Genomic DNA, 15,928 nt, shown 5'->3' on the forward strand with positions numbered 1-15,928 from the left:
GGGCCAATATAAGGAACTGTCAAAAACCCTTTTTTCTGCTAGACAGGAATCTAGGACGAGAGGGCACGAGTTTAGATTAAAAGAAAAAAGATTTTGTTCATCTAGAAGAAAAAATTTATTTACAGTCAGAACAGTCAAACTTTGGAAATCTCATCCTGAAGAAGTGGTGTCGGCAGACACTATAAATACGTTTAAAATAAGGTTGGATAAACATTTAATGGTTAAAAATGTCCACGGTATGAATAAGTAACAATCTGTCTTTAAAATATCAACACATACTATACAACAAGGGATAAGCTACTATAAACATAGGTTGAACTAGATGGACGCAAGTCTTTATTTAGCCTCTCCTACTATGTAACTATGTAACTATGCGCAGCAAGCCCTGTCTCCCACCTCTTTTGGGGCTACATCCCGCTATGTGCAGCAAGCCCAGTCTCTGACCTCTTTTGGGCCTACATCACGCTATGTGCAGCAAGCCCAGTCTCCCACCTCTTTTGGGCCTACATCCCGCTATGTGCAGCAAGCCCAGTCTCCCACCTCTTTTGGGCCTACATCCCGCTATGTGCAGCAAGCCCAGTCTCCCACCTCTTTTGGGCCTACATACCGCTATGTGCAGCAAGCCCAGTCTCCCACCTCTTTTGGGCCTACATCCCGCTATGTGCAGCAAGCCCAGTCTCCCACCTCTTTTGGGCCTACATCCCGCTATGTGCAGCAAGCCCAGTCTCCCACCTCTTTTGGGCCTACATCCCGCTATGTGCAGCAAGCCTAGTCTCCGACCTCTTTTGGGCCTACATCCCGCTATGTGCAGCAAGCCCAGTCTCCCACCTCTTTTGGGCCTACATCCCGCTATGTGCAGCAAGCCCAGTCTCCCACCTTTTTTGGGCCTACATCTCGCTATGTGCAGCAAGCCCAGTCTCCGACCTCTTTTGGGCCTACATCCCGCTATGTGCAGCAAGCCCAGTCTCCGACCTCTTTTGGGCCTACATCCCGCTATGTGCAGCAAGCCCAGTGTCAGACCTCTTTTGGGGCTACTCCTCAGTTTGTGTATCAATGCAATCTCCCACCTCCTTTGTGCCGACAACAAATTATGCCCGAAAAGCTCACGCTCCCAAAGCATTTTCTGAGCATACATTGTAGAAAGACCAGATAGGTCCAGTATTCGGAGATGTATTACCTAGTCCTACTCCTAATCCTCTCCCAGCATTAGTCCACAGTACTTACATCTGTCATTTCTATGTGTTTATAATTTCATTGGGAGAGTATTGGGCCCATATGTTTCTGTTAGTTTGTGAAAGGCATATGTTTGGACCCCAAAATTTGTTATACGCTCATAAGGGTATACAGTCACTAGGTTGACATGCAAAAGGTAGACATGCATTGCGTCAACCACTGAAGATTGACAGGCCTTAGGATAACACATCAAAAATGTTGATAGGGTCATTAGGTCGACACAAGCATTAGGTCGACAGTCAAAAGGTCAATATGAGTTTTTCAAGGCTTTTTGAGGCGACATGTGCTACCATCATACCCTACGAATGCTAGTCCTATAAAAAGTGGTAATGTCATAAATTATGTTTCCTGATGTGGGTTATTTAACAATATTTTATAATTCTGCATGAAAATTAAATAAGCATGTAACCCCCTGGCAACAAGCATGAAACCGATGACAATAAGCAATTGACCCCTGCAATGAGCAAGAAATCTCCGTCAAGAACCATGTAACTGGCAATGAGCATATAGGTAAAAAAAAATTATCTGTAATTAATCCTTACTGTGGGGGCATCATTTGTAAGGGGACATTTTTTGTGTGGGCAATAAAATGATGTCAGTGGCATAACTGGGTGTGGCATCATGTGTAATGGGCATTATGGTTTGTGTGGCATCATGTGTAATGGGCAATACGGGTTGTGTGATATAATGTGCAATGGGCATTACATTTTGTGTGGCATCTTGTGTAAGGGGCATTTTGGTGCATGGCATAATGTGGTGTGTTGTATAATGTGTGTGTGTTGTATAATGTGGTGTGTTGTATAATGTGTAAGGGGCATTACTATAAGAAAGAAAAATGGCTAAGGGAGGGAAGGTAGCGAAACATACCCTTGCTCGAGGCACCAGGTCACCTAGCTACACCTCTGGGCAGGTTCACTCAGAATATGTAAATAGATATATTTCATGGTGCACCAATATGTGCATTAACTACTGCTTGATGGGTCTTTCTGCAGAGGTCAGTGACTTAAAGCGTGGTACTGTGATATGATTCCAACTTTGCATTGTGAAATGTCACCCCTGCTAGATATTCCATGGTCAACTGTAAGCGATATGATTAGAAAGTGTCATTTAAGAACAATAGCAGCTCAGGAATGAAGCGGAAGACCATGTAAAATCACAGAGGGAGATCAACGACTGCTAAGGCGCATGGTGCATAAAGAACGCCAACGCTCTGCTGATTCAGTAGCTGAAGAGTTCAAAACTTCCACTTAATATAAATACAAAAACTGTGCGTCGGTAGCTTAATGGAATAGGTTTCCATAACCGAGTACCCGGCTTTAGCATACCAAGACATTTTGAACAATGCTATGCTTCCAACTGTAGCAACAGTTTTGGGGAAGGCCTTTTTCTATTCCAACATGACTTTGCCACAATGCACAATGCAAGGACTGTAAAGGCATTGTGTGATGAGTTCAGTGTAGAAGAACTTGACTGGCCCGCACAGAGTCCAGACCATAACCCCAGCAAAGGTATGTGTGCCCCTGCCTGCTTGGGCTGGGCGGATGACGTCAGCGCCTGCCCCCAAGTTGTCAAAAAGCGTTCTGATGAAAAGTAAGTACTGGCTTTCTTTTCACAATGAACAGAGGAAAAATGATATGATGGTGAGTAACTATCGAATGATTTTTCCCCTGTGCGGGTGCATGCGTGCGGATGTGTAAGCATACACATCCGCTCGCAGCATAGAGCGGGGATTTTGGCGGCGGGTGGGAGTGCATACGGCGGGGCTGCATTTACCTGCAAATATATGCAGGTCTGAACCGGGCTGATAGTGGGCCCGATTCTGGTTCACTCGCAAAAGCAAATTCTCTCTCTCTAATGGACAAAACCATATGCACTATATAGTCAAAATCTTATGCTGGATTGTTCCGTGTATACAAAACGTTTGGCAAGTTATTTTGTTTCTGTCCAGGGTAAATACAGGCTGCTTTATTGTAACACTACAATATAGACATCAGTTTAACCCCTTCACGACATTTGACGTATATATACGTCATGGTCGGGAAGTACTTCCCGACCGTTGACGTATATATACGTCATGACTTCTAACTGTCACTGCGTCTAGAGACGCAGTGACAGTTAGGTGATGTCTGCTGTCCCTGACAGCAGACATCCCCCCTCGTCGCCCAGGGGGGGCAGGGGTGCCCCCCCCGGTCGGCGATCGCTGTGATTGGCTGTTCAAATCTGAACAGTCAATCACAGCGTTTCCTGTGTTACCGGCGGCTAAGCCGCTCGGTAACACAGAAAACGGTGGTGATCGGTGCAGCACCGATCACCACCGATGTGCAGCCCCCCCTCCCACCCGCCGGGCACTCACCCGGCAGCTCCGTCAGGTCCCCCGGCTCCCCCGGTGCGCACGCAGCGCTGCCCTCCTCCCCCCTCCCTCCCTCCCTCCCTCCCTCCCTCCCGCAGCAGCAGCAGCAGCAGCAGCATGATCATGCTGCTAGAAAAGTTAAAATAAATGAAAAGATAAATATTGCAAATGTGTATATATATATATATATATATATATATATATATATATATATATATATATACACATACACACACATTATATATATATATATATATATATATGTGTGTGTGTATATATATATGTATATATACAGATGGGGCCGGGCTCATCTTTGCAGGGGATGGCGATGGCGTCGCCATCGCCATTCCCTGCTCCCGCGCCATCTGTGTGTCGACGGTGCCCACACCGGGCGCCCGGTGCCCACACCGGGCGCCCGCACCCCCCCACAGCCTCCTCGGGTCCCCCCAGCCCCCCTCGAGCGGGAGGCGGACAGTATTGTGTCCGCCTCGCCGCCCGGCCGCCCGGATACTGAGACGCGCGTGCGTGGGGGACGCACGCGCGTCTCAGTCAGATGGCGCGCCGTGTTGCTGGCGATTCGCCAGCAAGCATAAGGCCTGCGCTATCTGTATATATATATATATATATATATATATATATATATATATATATACACACATATATATATATATATATATATATATATATATGTGTGTGTGTGTGTGTGTGTGTGTGTGTATACCGCACCGATCACCAACGATCGCCAGCCCCCCCCCCCCTCCCACCCGGCAGCCCCCCTCCCTCCCACCCACCCGGCTGCCGCAGCGCCAGCACCCCTCCCACCCCCCCGCCAGCCGCAGCGCCAGCCCCCCTCCCAAAGCTGGTGACCAAAATGGGGTCACTTGTGGGGGGGTTCCACTGTATTGGTGCTTCGGGGGTCTTGCTAATGCGACATAGCACCCACCATTCATTCCACCACCAAAAATCACTCCTTCCCTTCTGAGTCCTGCCATGCACCCAACTGGTAATTTTTGGTCACATGTGAGGCATTGCCGTACTCGGGAGAAATTGGGGCACAGATTTTGGGGTGCTTTGTCTCCTTCATTCCTTGTGAAAATTAAAAATTTTGAGCCAGAACTGCATTTTTGTGTAAAAAATTAAATTTTTTTACACAAAAATGCAGATCTGGCTCAAAATTTTTCATTTTCACAAGGAATGAAGGAGACAAAGCACCCCAAAATCTGTGCCCCAATTTCTCCCGGGTACGGCAATGCCTCACATGTGACCAAAAAATACCAGTTGGGTGCATGGCAGGACTCAGAAGGGAAGGAGTGATTTTTGGATTTTGCAGCACAGATTCTGGTTGAATGACCCCCGAAACACCCATACAGTGGAACCCCCCCACAAGTGACCCCATTTTGCAAACTACACCCCTCAGGGAATTCATCTAGGGGTATAGAGTACATTTCAAACCCCCCGAGGTTTCACCAATTTTGATACAACTGAGCTGTGAAAATGAAAAATTAATTTTTTTCATTTTCACTGCCCAGTTGTACCACAATTGGTGAAACCCCTGGGGGTTTGAAATGTACACTATACCCCTAGATGAATTCCCTGAGGGGTGTAGATTGCAAAATGGGGTGACTTGTGGGGGAGGTTCCTAACTTTTAGCACTTATGGTGCCTAGAAACCTACATGGTGCCTAAAAAAAAATCTCATAAAAAGGAGGCTCCAAAATCAAGTAGGTGCTCCTTCTATTATGAAGCCTGTGGTTTGGTCAACGTGCACACTAGGGCCACATATAGGATATTTTTGAAAACAAAAGAATTGGGGGAATCAATTTTTAGTCACATTTCTCTAGTAAAATCTACTGTATTCGTTAGAAAAATGTATTAAAATTGAAACTCTGCAAAAAAAAAGAAATTTTGAAATTTCACCTACACTTTGTTTTAATTCCTGTGAAACACCTAAAGGGTTAACAAACTTCCAAAATGCTGTTTTGAATACTGTGAGGGGTGCAGTTTTTGAAATGGCATCATTTATGGGGGTGTCTCACATACAAGTCCCTCAAAGTCACATCAGAACTGAACTGGTCCCTAAAAAAATCAGTGTTTGAAATTTTCATGAAAATTTGAGAATTTGCTATTCATATTGTAAGCCTCCTAGTGTCCAAAAAAATTAAAAGGAAGTTGAAATAATGATGGAAACATAAAGTAGACATATGGTCTATGTTAGTTATTAACTATTTTGAGTGGTATGATTATTTGTCTCACAAGCAGAAAATTTAACATTTTGCAAATTGCTAAATTTTCCATTTTTTTACGATATTTTGGTATTTTTCAAAAAAAACACAGACTGTATCGACCAAAATTTACCACTAACTTGAAGTACAATGTGTCACGAGAAAACAATCTCAAAATCACTGGGATAAGTAAAAGCAAAAAAAAGTTATCCCCACTTAAGTGAGACATGTCAGATTTGAAAAAAAGGGCTCTGTCATGAAGGCACAAACTGGCTCTGTCATGAAGGGGTTAAAGTACTAACCCGAACCAAATCTGACTCTCTCTGCAAATGTTATATCTGCCCCCCCCCCCTGCAGTGCACATGGTATTGTCAATAAAGAGAGAATTTGCTTTTGCAAGTGAGCCAGAATTAGGGCCAGTGTGTGTGTGTATGTGTATATATATATACATATTTATAGATATATCTATATATATCTATAGATATATATATATGTATATGAGCAAACACAAAATAACCCAAACTGCGCACAAGGTGTGAGTAGCAGCACCTCTGAGAGTCCCCAGTTAGAAAGGACCCGAAAGAGTAATAGAGATAAAAACCACAGATTCAGAGTGTGCTATGAGTAATTACACACAATTAAATAAAAAAAATAATTTTATAAAAATGTGCCCCATGGGCAATGTAAAAAACACAATCAAATGTTTATATTTATGATCCTTCAGAATTTTGGTCCTTCCAATAAAGTAACTGGCCCAGCGTGTTTCGTCAAAGAATTGACTTCATCAGGGGCTCAGAGAGCATTGAATTCAGTAAGACCACTTCAAAACAGGCAGAATTCATAAACACAGCAATGGTGAGAACAGCATTCATAAATGTTGATACAATTGAAATGGGTATGCCAAATGATTAATCATTTACGGTAGGGTATGGCACTGCCCAGAGAATTCTCCACCTCTCAGATGGGTTGATGGGGGTATTAATAGTCCCTAAAATGAAAGCCCATATATGACTGGTTCATAGGAAGAGCCCGCAGCGTGGGCGAGTGAGGCAAGCTCTGCAAGGGGACTCAGACGCACGGCGCCATGAAACTACACAAGTACCTTTATTTTTATTTAATTGTGTGTAATTACTCGTAGCGCACTCTGAATCTGTTATTTTATGTATATATATATATATATATATATATATATATGTTTAGGGTAAAGAAATACTGTGCTAGTGCTTCTATCCTGTTCAGTCCGATATGCAAGAGTCCTTATAGTAAGTTTGAATGACCGGTAGCTGCTGTTATTCTCCAGTAAAACATTGTTGTGTTGTCTCGGAGTGTATTTAACTAAAAAAAAGAGCGTGTATAATCCACACCTATGAGGATTATACCTCACAGCACTAGAAGGTCCCTTGTGACACCTGGCATCATCTGGCATATCCTGGTTATTTGGGCACATGATGATCCACAAAAGATAATTACCGGTATATAAGAACTTGCTTATAATTTATACGGTATGCACATTACCAGCGCCCCAAAATTTGGATGATAATAATATACTACACTTAGGGAGCGCTGCTTCTCACTTATGTATATAGTTACCAGTGGCGTAACTAAAAATTTAGCTCCTTTTTCTCACACCTTGAGAAAAGGGTATGTTAACACCTGTGATGTTTTGAATACAACCGCTTTTTCCATTACCAGTCTCCAAGTTACATAGTATGAATAAAGACTCACATCCATCCAGTTCAACCTTGGTGTATTAGCTTCCTCCCTTGTTATATGTACTGTATAATAATATGTTTAAGGACAGATTATGATTATTGTTTGTACCCCTGTATGTTTTTAACCAATAGATGTTTGTCCAACCTTATTTTAAATGTGTTTATTGTGTCTGCCGACACCACCTCTCCAGGAAGAGAGTTCCATAGTTTGGTTGCCCTGACTGTAAAAAAAATGCTTTCTTCTAACGGAATGAAATCTTCTTCCCTCTAATCTAAACTCATGACCCCGTGTCCTTGAGTCCTTCCTTACAGTAAAAAGTGTGTCTCACAGTTCCTTATATTGTCCCCCGATATATTTGTACATGTTTAGCATGTCCCCCCTTTTAGCTTTGTTGCTCTTCTTTGGACTTTTTCCAATTCTATGATGTCCTTTTTATAATGCGGGGCCCAGAATTGTACTCCATATTCTAGATGTGGTCTAACCAATGCTTTGTACGGTGGCATAATTCTAGAGAGAGAGAGAGAGAGAGAGAGAGGATAATGATGACACATGTATTATATCCAATTTAATAAAACAGATATCCATACATGGAAGAATATGGCACAGATCTACTTGTAGGAGTCCCAATGCAGCAATACAACTTTACATAATATCATTGGTGTACTATGCTTGAGGGGGGCCATGTGCAGCAGCCCACCCCCACTGCATTTACTTTGTGCTTGCCAATCAAGTCCCCTCTTCCTCCGCAACACCATTATCCTATTGATATTCATAAAGATGGCAGATGTGCATAAGAGAGCTAAGGCTCTGGCAAAGGGTTGGGATCATTTGGTCTATTGCATTATGGTCGAAAGTCATTAGGTCGAATCCATTAGGTCGACATGCTAAAAGGTCGACATGACTCTAGGTCGACATGGGAAAAGGTCGACATGATTCTAGGCCGAAAGGTCATTAGTTCGACATGGTCTATGTCGACATTCACAAGGTCGACATGGGGTTTTTCACTGTTTTTTTACCTGAATGTCAACACAGTCGACATGGACACAGTTTAAAGTGCACTGCATCCGCTCGCTATGCGTCGGGCACGGTGCCTCGCTACGCTCGGCACACTATTTTATTCTCCCACCACGCCCTAGTGGATGGTAGGGCATGAAATACCGCCTGTCGGCACATGTTGGCTCAAAAAACAGTGAAAAACTCCATGTCGACCTTGTGAATGTCGACATAGACAATGTCGAACTAATGACCTTGTCGAACTAATGACCTGTCGAACTAATGACCTTTCGAACTAGAATCATGTCGACCTTTTCCCATGTCGACCTAGAGTCATGTCGACCTTTTAGCATGTCGACCTAATGGATTCGACCTAATGAATGTCGACCATAATGCAGTAGACCAAATGACCGCATCCCCTGGCAAAGTGTCAGAATCTTTGCTTCACTGTGCAGCACCATCGTCCTGTAGATGTCACAGAGAAAAAGGTGTTGTGGAGTAGAAGGGACCTGCTTTCTGGTGCAAGATAAGTATAATATGGTTGCAGGGTGTGGTACAGTGTAGGGCCCACTGCACCAGATCCTACGCCTATTATAAATGTGCCTATGCCTAATATATAGTTAGGAGAAAATCCAACTGAAGGGTGCAAATGTCCTCTTCATTGCACCGTACCACTATGATGTAAAAATGTACCTTTGTGCGATGGATGTTCCAGCCCCTCCCCTCAGAATGCCATGTGTTTCCATTCCCAATTTACCAGTGCTGGTGAGTATGGCTGCGCTAAAGTGTCAAATTGTTCCTTCTTAGCTGAATTTTCTCTCAACTCTAAATTAGTTTAATTACTGCTGATGCCATTATTTTTAATGTTTAACTTCTATACTTTCTATTTCTCAATAAATCCTAAATAATGTAACATAGTAGAAACTGTACATTTGACTACAGACCTATAGAAAAGGTAGTACAAAAATAGGCAACAACCTGCTGTACTCTTTGTTGAATATTTCACATATAAGGGCGTTTAAAGCAATGAATAGGTCACACAGTGCAGTGCGGAACCCAAATTACTAATAAATAATGTCACTATTTCCTAGTGAACTAACAAGCTGAATGTTACTTCACAAAATGGCTACCTACACTATGTGTAGCTGATAAGTCACTTCTTTGTCATGAGGCAGGTATACTTACACTATGTGTAGCTGATAAGTCACTTCTTTGTCATGAGGCAGGTATACTTAAGTTTTTGCTATTCCAATCTTTAGCACAAATAATAATAAAACATTTGGCAAATAAACAAAATGGTGCAAATTGTTTCCAGCGCAATTTGTGCCAATAAAATCTTTGACAAATAAATGTATATAATTTATGTAGAAGAACACATTTTTCAGTACGATCCAAGTCATCACTGCAACTCCAGCAGATGTCAAAGGGTGGTTGTAGACTTCACTTTGGATGACAACACCTGCTTAAAGCGTCTTTTCAAGTCTTGCATGTTGGGAGACCTTGGGCGCACAAGATGAAGTCCTCTGCGCTTCTCTCCGTTGCAGCTGAAGATCATCTTGCCAACCTCCTGGCAGAGCTGGTAGAAAGCTCCATACACCCCTTCATAATTTTCTCGGGCTGATACTTCTGCATATGTGCCAGTCAGTTCATTGGCAAGCTGGAGACCTTCATCAGATGACACCTGGCGGGCCCTTAAGAGATCAGCTTTATTTCCAACCAACAGAAGAGGAATTTTAGTGTTTGGGTGGATTTTTTTTAAATGCTGGTACAGAGGCCGGATCATGCGGTAACTGTTGTAGTCTGTGATTGAGAAAACAAATACAAAACCATCTGCCCAATAAATGGACCGGTTGATTTGTTCTTGGCAGGAAATGCTGTCTGTGTCTTCCTGTGATGAAGAGAAAAATAGATTCAAAGTTTAGTAAATCCTACAAAAAATGTTTTACCCATCTATGAATATCATTAATGTGAGACTTGTTGTAACTATCTATAAATGCACCATGCATGCCATACAATATACCAAATACCAAAATGCATCCATAGTTACAGTCAAAGTCTGCCAATATTATTTGTGGCATGTTTATATTAAAATTTGATGATTCTGGACAGATGATCCATATCGTCCCATGCTTTCCTCCACTGCCCTGTATTACTGCATAAGATCATAAGTTCCTTTACCCCAATCTTACACCACTTTTAATTATAAATTGTACACAGCATGGGGTCTGTTTGGTTTGGGTCACCTGTTTGCTATTACACAGTCAGCAAAATTACATCTTAATTGTTGATTTAATCAGATCTGAATATCACGCATCTACCAATTTAAAGACAATGGGTCTGATTCAGACCCAATCATTCGGGGACAAATTTGTCCCCTGTTTTTGATGGTGCGGGTCTGCGCAGGAGAATTCCTAGCATTTTATGGGTGTCATTGCCTGCATGGGGTAGGCAGCTGATGCCACACGATGTCAGCACCTGCCCCAAATTCGGTCATCTCCGTCGTAAATTAAAGTCACTCTACAAGGTTTTTTATTTGCGAACGGGTGAAAAATCATTTGATGGTGATCGAAAAAGGAAACCACTAGTGGAAATGTGCTTAAAAATATAATCATATGGAAGCAGAAATTCAAGACATTTCAAAAGAAATAGATATAGATTACCGCCGCCCATCGCCGGCTACCGTAAACATAATTATCGCATATGATCTAACATATGCGATAATTATCATAAAAGACAGCTCTTGCGTTAAGAGCTGTCTTTTGCGTTGACCCGGCGATGAGCGGCGGGTCCCGGCGGCTCCCCCCTCCCTCTCTTACCCAGCCTGGAGCTGCTGCTGCAGGGGGGGCTGGCTCTCCTCCTCCCTGCACCCGGAAGATAATGTACAGTGCAGAGAGGAGGAGGTCACAGATCCGGGCAGCGGGTTGGCGAGGGGTCGCGTTAAAAGCCCAAAGGCTTCTATGGGGCATCGCCAGAAAAATCCCTGTGGCAGTAACCCAGCAGGGGATGCTTAGAGCATCCCAAAATGTGGTAAAAACCCAGGTAACAGTGTTTTTACCGCATTTTTAGTTTAGACAATCTCCCCCAATATCTTTATATACATTTTTTTTACAAATGTTTACAAAACAGTTAATAAAAATGTCTAGTAACAGTAACAGTGTATATACCAACTTCCTCTATACCAGCTCAGGCATGCATACAGTATCTACTGGATATGACTACAGGGACCACTGTACAATGGCAAAATCACTGGCATTGTAAATTGTGTGTATGTGTTGGTAGGGGTGGTTCCGTTGATGTGATTCACCACAAATCATGGCTGTTGAGCCTGTTGAGCTTGCTCCGTCTGCTCGACTTAGAACACGCAGGCGGGATTCAATGTCCTGCTGCAGTGGGATGAGAAGGGGGCGTGGCTGCGAGTTGCGGCCGGGAAGAGGCGAGCTGCAGCCGGAAGCTCGTCACTTCCCGGCTGTTCTCGGCAGAACGAGCCCGACTGCTTGTGAAGTCGGGCTCGTTCTGCCGAGCTGCCCTGTTCAATGCTGTCGGGGAAGACAGCATTGAATAGGGCCCGGCGGCCATCTCCATTTTCAGGAGATGGTCGCCGGTGATTGAATACCCCCTTAAAGACTGGAGTTAAATACACCAATATAGGGTGAACGAAAACTGAATAGTCATGTACAGTACAGTATGTTGTGGTTTTTACTTAATTTAAGTTTTTGTCATGTACATTTTCCTGGAGATTACGATATATTGTAAATATTCTGTGACTGTAACAAAATAGCTGTATCTCCATATTTAATAATATACAGTATCTACCCCTTGTATTGTATAATTTATAGAAAATCTATTGACTGTTTCTAATTTCTGTACTGTCATTCTTTTGAAGATACTCATGTCTCTAAACACATCCCTTCCCTATTCCTAAATGCAATTGAGGTCAATTACGCAGCTCACCTGATGCACCCTGCAAAGTACTTTAGTTTTATGCCAGTGAGTCTGGATCTTTTGCCCAACATTTCTTTCCACTTTCAGGAGACCTAGAAAAATATCTGTGGAGCAAATCCATTATGCAGTAAATGTCAAAGCTACTGCTTTTTCTACCACTAGATATAAATGGGTAATAATAATAATATATTATTCCTTCATCTTTAAATCTGCCATTACTAATGGGCCCTACACACATGCCGATGTGTGTAGGGCGACCTAGCTGTGCTACATCGGGCCATTCTGCTCAGCACACAGAGCTGACAGCCCACACACAGAGCGAGCTGTCAGCTCTGTGTGCTAAGCGAGCAGACAGCGCCAGTGTTCTCCGGTGGGAGAACCCTGCCGATGCCGTTATTGATGGACACTGTTAATCAATCTCGGCCAGCGACAAAGACGCACGGGGATGCGCATTGCTGTCGATATAGCCCCCACACATACACCGATGTGAGGGCATTTTCTAAGCGACTTTGCCAAACTAAGCAAAATCGCTTAGAAAATGCCTTAATATCGGCATGTGTGTAGGCCGTATAACACACCACAGTCTAGAGAGAGTGAAATGCTGAAGTGCCTGGGTCCGGAGATCAAGATCTTGTCCATTAGGATTCATTTCTATATGAGTATATTGGAGTTTAGTCCTAGCACCCAGTGGCAGAACTCGCCTGTGTGTGGCTAGTCGTGTAATGAAACATGCTGACAACAACAGCAATACAATACAATACAACAGCTGTATGGCCAGCATTCACATTTCCCTCCAGCTGTGTTCTCTCCTATTTAGATAATGTGTTGTAATTAGCATACATGAGATTTCCTTACGTTTTCAGCAGCTATTACTTGTCTGTATCAGGAATAAACCATGGGAATATGTTAAACTCTCTGTTTGGATTTGGGATTAAATGTTAAACCTCTGATTCAGCAGGAAAGGCCACAACACAAGGTTTTAAAAGGCATAAATCAAACTGGGATACATGAGCATGGTTGTTATGACTCACAAAGTTTGTTCGCTAAATCATTTCCTGGAAGCAGCAACTCTTGTGGATTAAAATAGCTATACAACAGTTATATAATGCACCAATCCTGGGTAATAACTGAGTAAACTATTACTAAAGTGGCAAGAATCCAGAACAGAATGAGCCGTAAACTACCAGAACACACAAAAGTTTATAATGGTATGTGTCTCACACAAGCAACAAAGCTGGTAGATTGGATGTAGATTTAATGATTTCAATATCCAGGTTATACAATACAGGTTGAGTATATCCAAAAAACAAAATCCGTGGGTTTTCAGATTGTTTTGTGTCCCCCCCCCCCTTTTTTCATACTTACCATGTCGGGCTTCAGGATCCTCTTCAGCTGCATCTCCGGTCCCAGGGATGCATTGCGCGAGTGTGCACCTGCAAATTTGCGCAATGCACCCCTGGGACCGATGAAGAGGATCCTGAAGGCTGGCGTGGCCCCCGGGGGATATCGTGGATGCCGGGGGACCATCAGGGCACCCCCAGGGGACCAGGAAAGTATGTTTAAAAAAAACAATATTCCAAAACCATAAAAATCCCTTATCCAAAATGCTCATGGTCCCGAGCATTTCGGATAAGGGATACTCAACCTGTACTTACAGTTATAGAATGGAGGTGCGCAATGACAGCCATCATGAGGTTCATCATGGCCAGGAGTATTTTTTCTTATTAGGGCTTTTCTGGTGATCCTATGTCCCAAGCCCCAGTATGGTATCTAAAGTCAGGAGCTGCCTACTCCAGCTGATATAGCATATGCCAAGTGTGTGGTTGTGCAGGTAGGGGGATCTATAACGTCTAACGCCCGCTGCCTGTTCAATGCAGCCGTTTCTGACAACATTGAAGGCGGATTTTGATAAAACAGTCGGAAACAGCTGTGGATTGTCAAATTCACACCTATTTGTCGACAATCCACACCGGCATGCCCCCTTTTTGACACTCCACATGTGAAACAATGTAAACAGCACGTCAAGAAACTGTAGAGCTAGGCAAAAATGGCCGGGATTCCGGCTGTCGAACATTCCGACAGTCGGAATCCCGGATTGAATTCAACCCTTACCTATAGGGAAGGATTCATTCTAAATTGACACCCAGGGCCTTGAACTAAGCATGCTACAAAATGTTAAACAGCATCCCTCTCACCACCCAACTTTGCCACCTGAGACTAAAAGTATTGATCATTGTTTAAAAAGTCACATAATTCCGAGAAGATAATTGGCTGGACAATACATGTTATTCATTTATCGTTTTTATGAATATATATGCACTATGCATAATCCTAGTGCCTAATCCATTGTTGCTATTGAAATTTGCAAATGACAAATGTCTCCAATCAATAGAGGTCACTAAAAAAAAAGTCTGTAATGTACAGAAGTTACAGTAATGGTTAATGTATAGAGGGCAAAACAAAGCTCTCTGCATTGTCAAATACTCTGTCGAAAGGTGTCCCCAAGTATGATATGAGTATGAGTAAGTAAGTATGAACGATACGATCTGTCATCCAATATCCCTTCAAATCCAGAACAGCCATAAGATATTATGCACACACATGAAACATCTGCTTTGATGGGTTGTTTAACTACTGCAAGTCATTAACCCATCATTGGCACATCATTCATCATGAATACACGCGGAACAATGTGTGTGCCAAATCCTGCAAGATAGCTCATTCTCTTTCTGCATGTTGAAAGGATCAGTGAGTAAGATCAATGAACAAAGGGTACGTGCATTGCATCATTATCATGCGCACACATGGACAGTTACTGCAGGTTGTTCCAAATGGTCAAACACACCATAAAGATGTATCCATGTATGGGCACCTTAAGCAAAACATTATCAAAATGCTGTTTGTATATTACTAAGGAAAATGTTATTTGCTATCTACATTGGTTATTAAGTTACTCTCTGCATGGTTAGTCGGACACTAGACCAGTCTCTGCATTCTGATGGTAACGGCGTGGAGTTGATTTCATAAAGTGTGGCGAGCGCAGCGAGCCACCGACCGCATTGAGCCCCGCGAGGGGATGCGGATTACTTCACATGTGTTCCACGTCTGCTTGCCACGCTTCAGGCTCCAGGCCTGGGTAATGCCACAGCCGGGGGGGAGACTTTTTATACAAGTCCCCCCGGCCAAAGCATTAACCCTACCGACCAGTCAGCCAGGCCAGGTGTCCTGGGGAAGTGGGGACCCCTCCAATAAAGCCCCCCCCCCTCCAGGACTTACCGGGCCAGGCTGAAGTCTGATTGGGCGCTAGGCGGCCAATAGAATAATTTGGAGAAGAGGCGCTGAAGATGAAACTTCAGCGTCTCTCCGGCTAGTTAGTGAGAGGGTACCGTCCGGGTCATACGCAGTTTTTTTTTTTTTTTTCAAGAAGACCTGGACTACGTCGGAAAGAAGAGGACGTGATCATCTCCGGAGGACCT

At 43.3% G+C, this 15,928-nt stretch overlaps 1 protein-coding gene across 7 annotated transcripts in view; it reads right to left on the reverse strand.

Annotated features, from left to right (window-relative positions):
• Window positions 1-15,928, reverse strand: part of LOC146035676 (ras-like protein family member 11A-like) — a 67,652-nt gene that overhangs the window by 7,662 nt on the left and 44,062 nt on the right. For 3 of the 7 annotated variants that reach the window (XM_083159264.1, XM_083159263.1, XM_083159265.1), the window contains one exon: window positions 8,872-10,398. In XM_083159264.1, coding sequence (XP_083015390.1) covers window positions 9,931-10,398 — 468 coding nt within the window. In that variant the 3' untranslated portion in view covers window positions 8,872-9,930. Of the gene's footprint in view, window positions 1-5,945; window positions 8,025-8,871; window positions 10,399-15,928 lie in introns of those variants that run through there. The other 4 variants (XR_014460693.1, XR_014460690.1, XR_014460691.1 and 1 more) reach the window with 4 other exon arrangements.

The sequence above is a fragment of the Crinia signifera genome, chromosome 9 (assembly GCF_055691185.1).
Source record: "Crinia signifera chromosome 9, ASM5569118v1, whole genome shotgun sequence".
NCBI lineage: Eukaryota > Metazoa > Chordata > Amphibia > Anura > Myobatrachidae > Crinia > Crinia signifera.